The sequence below is a fragment of the Doryrhamphus excisus genome, chromosome 14, assembly GCF_030265055.1.
Source record: "Doryrhamphus excisus isolate RoL2022-K1 chromosome 14, RoL_Dexc_1.0, whole genome shotgun sequence".
NCBI classification, from domain to species: Eukaryota; Metazoa; Chordata; class Actinopteri; order Syngnathiformes; family Syngnathidae; genus Doryrhamphus; species Doryrhamphus excisus.
The window spans coordinates 11,354,444-11,364,752 of NC_080479.1; the positions used below are offsets into that span (position 1 = coordinate 11,354,444).

Genomic DNA, 10,309 nt, shown 5'->3' on the forward strand with positions numbered 1-10,309 from the left:
TGAAATGAATAAGCCTAATTAGCAAGGTTGAACCTAGTTAAGTAAAAATAAAAAAAAATGGATTTGCACAATTGATATCATTGGAAATAAGCAGAATACATAAGCAGAAGTGTGTTCAAAGTGTATATTCCACCCTCTCAATGTTGCCAACATTCACAACCATGCAGACATATTTCCTCAAAAGTGACTAGTGACGCATGACAGTAGTGAGTTCTGCTGAGAGGTCCGCGCCGCCCCGCCCCAGAGCAGCCAAAAATGGTCCCTGTGACACGCTGACAACATAATGTGGAGCACTACAAATTAAAAGTGCAAATGTAACACACATCCCTGATGGGCGATGATGCCGTTTTTGGATCCACAGTAACCACAAAAAAAAATCTAGATAAAAAAAATGTAGATAAGGAGATAAATAGAGACAAATAGTGGACCGACAACAGATCCCTGTGGGACACCAGAAGCAAACCAATTAAATCCCTGATATATACATGCTAACCCAAGCTGACATACAACAAGACTAAACTAAATCATATAAAATATGTGTAAATGTGTCTGAAATATAAAAAAGAAAATAAGTAAAATAATAATAATAATCTGCAAAAAGACAGTTGGGATAGGCTCCAGCATACAGTGAGAATAAGAAAATGGATAAAACTTTATTCCCAATTCATGACCATAACTGACTGAAGTATCGAAATTTCAGTATTGATCGGCACTAATTATTTCATTGAATTCTGTAGGATGTCTACAGGGCTCTAATAATGCTTTGTTAATTTTAATCTGAAAAAAAAAATTTGTCTACCCACCAACTATATGTGGTTTCTTAAGGTTTATTATTTGCTGTTTTATTATTATTATTATATTTATTTATTTATTACTGATTGGTTGATTTTCTTTATTCTTGATTTGTTTATTTATTTTTCATCTTATTTTGTGTAGAAAAATAAAAAGTAAGATATTTGAGAACAGTGGAATGTTTTATCAGAGCTTTTCATTCATTCATTTTCTGCCGCTTTTTCCTCACGAGGGTGCTGGAACCTATCCCAGCTGTCTTTGGGCGAGAGGAGGGGTACATCCTGGACTGGTCGCCAGCCAATCACAGGGCACATATAGACAAACAACCATTCACACTCACATTCATACCTATGGACAATTTGGAGTCGCCAATTAACCTAGCATGTTTTTGGAATGTGGGAGGAAACCGGAGTACCCGGAGGAAACCCACGCATGCACGGGGAGAACATGCAAACTCCACACAGAGATGGCTGAGGGTGGAATTGAACCCTGGTCTCCTAACTGTGAGGTCTGCACGCTAACCACTCGCCCGCCGTGCCACCCTTAGCTTTTCTTGCAGAAAATTGGAACCAAAGCGAAGTTTTTTTTAATTTTTTTGTTTTTAATAAATGCATTTTGGGTTTTTTTTTTTTGGAAAACCGGATGCGGCCCAGTCTCACCCAGACCTGAGCTCCAGTGGCCCCCAAGTAAATTGAGTTTGAGACCCCTGGTCTAAATTCTACCATCAAGGGATATATTTTGGCCAATACACTTGTATGGGACATTGTTCAAACCTTACCAAGTAGGTCCACCACAGACCTCCACGTTTCTTTGCAGGGTTTGCATACAGTTTAGTCCCAATGTACGTTTCTTTGTAGCACATTTCTTTCCTCAGGCGGTATTTCACATGTGCCATCACCATCATGGAAGGGCACGTGATAAAGATGAGCTGCAAGGCCCGCAGGCGGATGTGAGAGATCGGGACGATAGCATTGTAGCAGACGTTGCTGCAGAGTGGCTGGTGCGTGTTGCAGACAACATCCTTGTCCACGTCACCCCACTCCAGTTGTGCCGCCAACATGAACACCAACACCCGGAAGAAGACGAGAGAGAGCCAGACGTGGCTGAACGCTGTGGATAATTTGTTGGCCTCTGTGACAATGGCCCAGAGTGCAGACCAATTCATGGCTGACTGTCAAAATGTAAAAATATCCTTGTTGTTTAACTTTGACATTCCCATCAAATAATATAACCACTAATGCTATTAAGCATGTCAACATTCACCTTACCTTAAGTACAGGAAAACCTCCTACAATGGTTGCTCCTTGACACTGACTGAGTCCACATTGTTGTTAGCTCAGGAGCAGGATGGTGGGTGGAGACTCTCCAACCCCGATTCATATAGTCCACTAAACTTGATTTCCAGCACTCTTTATTATTGTCTTTGAGGTTGCATACGTTTAGAAAGCTGATGAACACAGTAAAGGCAGGTGATGTAAACAAGCATTATTTGAGTCAGGTCTTCCTGGTTTTGGTATTTTACATTTTTCTGTGGCCATTTTCCGGTAAAGTACATAAGATTAACATGCATCAGAAACATGATTTTTCCTACCCAAAAGAATATGTCATGTAAACAGCATTGATTGTGTAGTATTGTGTTTCATTAATATAATGTATCTGGGAGATAGTAGAAGATACATTGAGGACCAATGACAGAACCTTGCGGGATGCCACATATAAACCATGCCTGGTATGATGCTGAGTCAGTTTTGCAACACTTGTGATCAAGAACTCAATGAACATCATTGTAAATGCACAAATGCAAAATAACTTTATTTAAATGCCATTCAATCTATTTACAAAAGTCATCAATTAGTTGATGTGTTTCTGGTTGTGAAGATCCACATTCATGCTCTCTGTTTTGCTTCCACAATCATGCTGTTAAGCTCGATGATGGCATTAATCCGCTTCCTTTCATTCATCCACGAAATGATTTTCATGATGCGTTTGCAGACGAGGTAAATAATCTCGCAGACGCAGGTGAAGATGGAGAAGGCAGAGGAAACCACCATGAAGAAAATGAAGATTTTCTTCTCTGTAGGCCGTGAAATAAAGCAGTCCACCGTTATGGGGCACGGCGCCAAAGAGCACTTGGACAGTCTGGGTACTTCGTAGCCGTTGTAAATGTACTGGAGGAGGTAGAGGAAGCCGGCATCAAAGGTGATCTTGAAGAGCAGACTAACCTATTTGAATATAAGCAGACATGTTGTCAGTGATGGATCTGTAATGATGAAATAAAAAGTCAATATCACTCATTCTTACCAGGTACGTCCACCACAACGCTCCACGTTTTTTCCCAGGATTGTTATACAGACGAGTCCCATGCCTGGCGATATATGCCTTGTCTTTCCTCAGACGATATTTCACGTGGGCCACCACCATCAGAGAGGGACATGTGACAAAGATGAGCTGCATGGCCCACAGCCGCAAGTGAGAGAATGGGACGATGGCATCGTAGCAGACTGTGCTGCAGCCCGGTTCGTCTGTGTTGCACATAAAATCCCGGTCCTCATCACCTCTGACTTGCTGCACTGCCAACGCAAACACCAACACCCGAAAGAAGACTATGGCGAGCCAGACGTGGCTGAACGCCGTGGAGAATTTGTTGGCCCCGCTGACGACAGTCCAGAGTTCAGACCAATTCATCACTGACTGTAAACATATGTTTGTTTTAATAGTACTTCCTTGTTTGTTTGATTGAGGTTAATTGCCTGTATAATCAGCATCAACAAGTGATATTAAGCTTATTAACACTCCATGCAAACATCACTCATAATATTAACATCCACCTTACCTAAAGTACAGGAAAGCTTGCAAATGTGTTGCTCCTTTCTGGTGGTGCTGCTGTATTATATTTTAGTTCAAGAGTGAGATGGTGGGTGGAGACTCTCCGGCACTTATACATACAGTATATTCCCACTAAACCTGTTTTGCACCATTCTTTATTCATTCTTTTTATTTTTGGCACAGTGGCACAATAGACTGGAAAATGATGACTGTAGGTCACATGCGTTGTCGTAAACAAGCATTATTAGAAGTTAAACGTGATTTTAGCTCGGTTGTAGGTGTTTTTAATTTTTCTGTAGCTCCTCATAGGACAAGGAAGCTTTTTGGGACTTCACCTAAGCCACCCATATCACTGTAAGGCAGCAGAAACATTTAAAAAAAATACACATGATAAGTATAATATATTTGGGGAAATGTACCAAATGTTATGGAATGTTAACATAATTGTAAATAACTTGCATTTTTATTGCTTGGATAACAATATTCAATGCATTCAAAGAGTTCCAAAAATGCTTTGCCGGGCCTGCTGGAACCAGGATGAGCTGTGTTGCACATCAAGTCCTGATCCACATCACCCCTGACAGCAATACCCGGAAGAAGACTATATAGAATCTGTTGACCCAGGGGCCCAGAGTGGAGACCAATTTGTTTATGACTGTCAAGAGAATTGTTCTTAGAACAGCTGTAAGGCAATGTAATTTCTTGTGTTTATTACAGTTTTTAACCCTGTTAAGCTTCTTGCCCCAATAATCAGTATCAACTAGCGGTATTAAGCAGTTTAACAACACTTCCTGCACTGCCGTCAATACAGGAAAGCCTTGTAAATGTGTTGCTCCTTGGCTGTCCATGTTATTGGAGCCGCAGTATTGTAGTTCAGGAGCAGGACGGAGGATTGATCGTCACTTGGAGACTCGCCAACCCTGATGCATTCATGCAACTTGCTTTGCATGGGCGTTTGCTTTTTAGGGGAATTTTCAGGGAAGAGTGAAAATGAAACTGGAAAATGATGATGTCTGGTAACATGCATTTAAAAAGCAGGGCATATGAAGAATAAGTTTAGACAATGAAGAGACTAAGAGTCTAAAGAGAATTTAGACAATCTTTCAATAAAAAAGTAAAGTAGAAAATTTCATTGACCTACAGTGTGTTTTTAGGAATTTGTGTCCATTTGTGAGGTCATCGTTTAATAGGTTGTGTGGGAGGAAGCCCCCCTCCACACACACACACAGGAAACATGCATACTGCTACAGTCTGGCCATATATTGATACGAGGAAGCCCTAAAAGATTAATAAAACATAAATAAATACATTGTATAAAAAGCCAATATAAAATAGAATATGCATATTATGCATATAGTGGCCTAACACATTTTTTTTATGTACATAAGGTCACGTTCTGAAAATCAGTGAAGAGTAATATTCCGCCACGCCAGCAGAGGGAGTAGCACTTTAAGGAAAGAACGAGTGGCCAATACTTTGTCGTCACTTCCTTTTCCCATAATGGCTCATGATTTAAAAAAACAAACAAACAAACAACAAAAAAAAACGCCGGCTGCAGACTGCCATGAGAACGCCATCCACCCCAATATGTCTTACTTTTGTCATACCAAGCAGGTTGGTAAAGTGTGCTAACATAACACAAATCAATCTATAAGCAGTTATAAGCTTTTGCTAACATGTTTCCACCGAAGTATGGTGTATAAATGTGTGTGTTAAATGAGCTCAATGTTAAAAACGAACACTGAAACCAAGTTACTCAGTGCGATGCCTGTAACACAAAGCGACGTATATGGTGTGTTTATGTTCTGTGGTGAAGCTTATGGTGGATGTTGAACAGTCCCACTCCCAAAAAAGTGGGCTGTATTGTTTTGTATTGAACGAGCACTAATTAAGAGGCAGAAGTGACATGTTCTTTATTGTCACCAGTGTTTTACTTGTATTTATGCATATTTCATGTTTTTTTTTTAGAATGAAAAAATATGGAGTTCAATAGACATGACATAGAACATGACGGCGACCCACTCTGCCCTCTGCTGACCACTGCTCGGTACTACAGGACTGGTAGGATCACTCTATTCTTAGTGAACAAAATTACACCACACCTAATATGGATTGTTGATTCGATCAAATGACTAACAAATAGAAAAGAAAAGCACTTTTACTCTTTAGTTAGTCTTTTGCTCAATTATTAAGGGTACATTTTGCCATTTTATTTGGTATTTATTTATTTTGGTAGGGTTATTTATTTTTATTTGGTTTTATGCACAGAATATAATTTAATTTCATACTTAGTTCAGAGCTAGTGAATACATTGTATTCTATGAATTTATATGAGTGTGTATGCACCTTACAACTTCATTCTTAATATTATTCTTATAATGCTAAACTTTTAACATTTGTATTCTCTTGTAGATGCAGCAGAGATTGCCAATTGGGGTAAACGGACATCACTCAGCCTACTACATTTACGTATGTATGTCATGTTAACAGAAATAAGTGTGAGAGTGAATAAAACAGCCGGGAGATGTGATTGAAATTGAAGATCAACAATAACAATAGTTTTATTTTTATGGTGGGATGGTTAGTTGAAGCAAGTCAGGTCTGGCTGGTACTTGTGTCACAAAACAGGGTTTCCACAGCACATAATGGTGCTACCAGTCATTGACCTCTAGAGGCTGCTAATGCTCCATTGTTTTAGTTATGCATGTCCCCTAGCTAAAATGAAAACATGATGTAAATTAAATGAAAAAAAAAACAGCTGGATCATCCTTGAGTATCTGTGTGGAGTAGGTGCTTCCTGTTGATCCAATTGCACACATTTAATACTTTAAATTTAATTAAATATTGACTCAGTCAAGACTCCTACCTCATCTTCCTCGTTTTGTTTGCAGAACAAACATTAATAAATTGAAAGGTGGGCATAATAGCTTCCCCATGCAGGTACTGTGAAAGCACACTAAGTGAAGTGAAGTGTGTGATAAGTTTTTTGTAAGCCTTCAACCCTTAGTGAACATCGGTGTATCCTTTGCATGAGTTTGAGCCCCACGATACAGTATACTGAAATAATGAGAGAACATCCACCTGACTTCCCGGTGAATGCAGGACAGAAAGCGCTTCAAACTCTTCTCACCAGTAATCAATGTGGGTCCCCGGGTCCCCAGGTCCCCAGCATGTTCCTGCCAGGAGTTAAAAAGAATATATCCTAGCATAAAACATTTTCAGTACAATGCTAAATGGACACCTTCCTCAAAATGTCGTGAAAGTCCAGGCAAAACATTGGATCAATACCTATTTCTCCTGCAATCTTCTGGAATGTTCTTTTTGAAGTGATGCCTCGAAGCTATGGATTAAAAGTCTACAGTCCAGCATGTCTACAGGTAATGGTACTGGACACATTAGAGGAGTCTAAAATGCAGGGAGTGCATTATAATCCATTAAGTGCTGTTTATGACACACATTTTTGCCTAGCTACAAGTCAAGGTAATAAAGTACTTACCAGACAGACTAAAGCACCATTTTGTGATTTTCAAAGGTTGGAAAAAACCCCCCAACAGGATTGGATGTGGTGTTTCATAACAGGGTCTGGTCCAAGATCACCTCAAGGTTTCTGGGGCTATGTTCACTTTGACACTGCAGAAATACGATATTTATCCAATGATATTGCTGTCTGAACGTTCAGGTTCCATCTATCGGTGTGTTTTGCCATGCAAGAGTTGGGGAGAGGTACTCGCAGATGTACTGTAGGAAAGTTATTTTTGTCATGTGAAAATGAGTTTAGCTGAAGTGAAGTGAATGTCCCACCATTCCTGGCTCCTCAGAACAGACGTCTCAAACTAGCTAAAAGTATTGCCCCCGTCTTCTTCATCTCCATCACAAAATCATCTGGTTAAGAGATTTGAATTGGGCATCATAGTTTGCCCTAGGAGGAGCGGATGTGACCCAATTAGATAAATTGAGAAAACTAGGGGACCAATGAGAGAACCCTGCGGCACCCCACATATAAACCAATCACTATGCCTGGTGTTGATGTACTATAAGTCTACTAGATAACTAAAAACTGCATTTGGCTTTTACAATGATTCATAAAAGACCAAAACAGAAAGTGGAATAAAATGAAATAAACTGAATGAAAGCAATCTCGTATGGTAACTGAGTTGTCACACTCAATCCCGCTGTTTCACGTCAAATATCCAAAACAATGGCGCGGCTGTCCAAGCTGTCTACATTTCTTGCTTCTCCATTGCTTCTTTCGCCTGTCACTCATCAATCTTCGACTGAGTCCTGTTTCTTTCCATACCACATCGGCCATTCCTCTTTCCTGGACGGTGGTACTATTACTGTCACTGCCAATCAGAGCCCATTCCTGCCACCACTTTGTACAGGGTTTCAACTTTGCTTGTATATATGTTATATAATGTTTGTAATTATGTTGTACGTTGTTAAATTTTTTGAAGTGAAGGGTAAATTCCGAAAAAATGGCTTTAACATGAACATAATTACAAACAATATATAACAAAGTTGATGAATCAAGTCAGGGACCCTTTATGGATGCAACCTTGAGGAGGTCACCACCTTCTCTTGGTGTATGTCTCTCTACCGGTAACCTCTAAAATCCCGATAAGCCCTAGATATCAAGTCAAGCATGGTGGTGGTTGTGTCATGTTCTGGGACTGCATGAGTGCTGCTGCCACTTAATGAGGGACATTCACCGTTTCACTCATTCTGAGGCAGAGCATGATGTTCTCTCTTGAGAAGCTGGGCTGCATGGCAGTTTTTTCCCTAATTATCCCTGTTCTGTGCCGGTTAGATGATTCATTGTAATTGTGGTTTGCCATGGTGTAGAACTGCATGCATCATACTAAGAGGTGTTTACATACTGTCATGTTATGTAGTGACATACGAGGGAAAACAGACCAGTATGATGGAGGTGTGCATAAGAAAGAGTACCAGTCACGAGATCCAAGTTACAATTAAACAAAGTTATCCTCTAAATAGTTTTAATGGGGATTTAAGTGAAGCTAAATATGCTCTCTGAGGGTAGCCATTTTTATAATTTTTTTTGGAAATCATTCCACTCAGACAAGCCAACTTTGTACCTCAATAGGCTAATTTTTCCCCCTCTGTGCTTTATGCAGAAGCTTACAAATGAAACTGATGCACACCCCTGAACCAAATTGTGAGGTAGAAAGTAAGACGAATTCACACAGCTTACTGACAACCGTGGAGCACATCAGTGAACCGTGAGAATGACCTTCAAATTGTTTTTAACAAGCGCCATCTTACCGAAAGCTTGAAATATCCACCTATCAGACTCTGAGATGATCGTCAACAAACTTTGATGCTGACATGTGGACGGTGAGTCTTTGGCAGCAGCTAATACTTGACAGAAATGCAGTTTGACAAATAAAGTCAGCTTTTCGACAGCAGCCCGCTTCTAAATGCTCGGCTTCACGCCGTGCTCCTCTTACCGCAGATGGGAAGTGACAAAATGAAAAATCAGAGTGTTAATTTGAGTGTATTTTGGCCTGAAATGAGTCAGGATGCATTTAAGTAAAGCGAGGCGCATCACTTTTTGGCTCAACCTTTGCAAACACTTTTAAAACTTTGCTTCACCTTGTATCTTTTTAGTCACTCATCCTGCAGTCTTCCTCTTGACACAGCTGTTAGCAAAGCTGTGGTGTTTGGCTGGAAATGACTCAGCAAGGCACCATATGTGCGCTAAAGTGGCATTAAAAGAACACCGCTGGAGCGGGTAAAGAGGGATTGAAGCTTTGGACCCAGTGCGGAATAACCCAGATGTAATGTGACATACCTGCACGCCTAAGGAGAATCTAACTGACACGTCTTGGAAATGAAGAGCGGGTTTGTTTAATTATGAATAATTAATCATCATTTTTTCTGCTTTAGTTAGGTGCTAATTTGTCTTTTTTAAAAAAAATTTTTTTTTACACGTTAGATACTCACTCAATTCTATGACATCTTGTTATAAAGTAACTAAGATCTTACACAAATGGAGAGAGCAGCTTCTTTAACAAAATCAGTCCAGTCTTTCGACAAAAGGAAGAGACTCCCGACTAAGAGTGATCATATCTCGGCCTCCAATCTCATTTGTCTCACAAACTCAAGCACTTTATCAACCATATCAGCAAAGTGCATTGATCATGTGCTTCAGGAGCGTGAGGTCAGCAAGCAGGTACCAAGGCAATGCTCGACCCAATTCTGATGTAAAATAACGAAAATGTCAAGTTCCTGTTCAAGTCAAACCATGACACGCTTAGAACATTTGCTCGACAGCTATACAATATCTCAAATCTCTGCAAATATTTTGATTACAGTATATCTTTTCAAGGGACCATGCCACAAAAAGAGGACTGAATATACTTTAGAGTAGTCAGTGTACAGCCTGTACAGCAGTATAGATTTTCTATCCACTGAAAACATCTCAAAACACAACCATTCAGGTCTAAATCCCTGCATATTCATCATTCACTATCCACAATCTAGCAAAATTGCAGATTTGTTCGGCAAAGCATAATATTTTTTGTGGCAAACCCATGTTTTGTGTTTGTAATCATCAGAATTACACAAACTGACATAAGTTAACCAAACCAAATGCATGCCTCACTCACGGTGCTACCGAAAATTTCCGTACACAACTCGCGGTGCTCATATCATCACTAGACCACGGGAC

The 10,309-nt window shown here is 39.9% G+C and overlaps 1 protein-coding gene and 1 long non-coding RNA gene across 2 annotated transcripts; one reads left to right on the plus strand and one right to left on the minus strand.

The window, feature by feature from the left end:
- Window positions 1-2,576: 2,576 nt before the first annotated feature.
- LOC131101713 (gap junction beta-4 protein-like) lies at window positions 2,577-3,691 on the minus strand. Its single transcript, XM_058047054.1, has 3 exons — window positions 3,626-3,691; window positions 3,094-3,483; window positions 2,577-3,014 (listed from the first exon to the last, which is right to left on the minus strand). Exons 2-3 carry the CDS (start codon window positions 3,475-3,477, stop codon window positions 2,679-2,681), a joined length of 720 nt encoding a protein of 239 aa, XP_057903037.1. The 5' UTR covers window positions 3,478-3,483; window positions 3,626-3,691; the 3' UTR covers window positions 2,577-2,678.
- Window positions 3,692-5,092: 1,401 nt separating this feature from the next.
- Window positions 5,093-6,379, plus strand: LOC131102088 (uncharacterized). The gene is made up of 3 exons (XR_009119399.1): window positions 5,093-5,232; window positions 5,587-5,679; window positions 6,031-6,379. It is a non-coding gene; the product is annotated as an uncharacterized LOC131102088 (long non-coding RNA).
- Window positions 6,380-10,309: the final 3,930 nt, after the last annotated feature.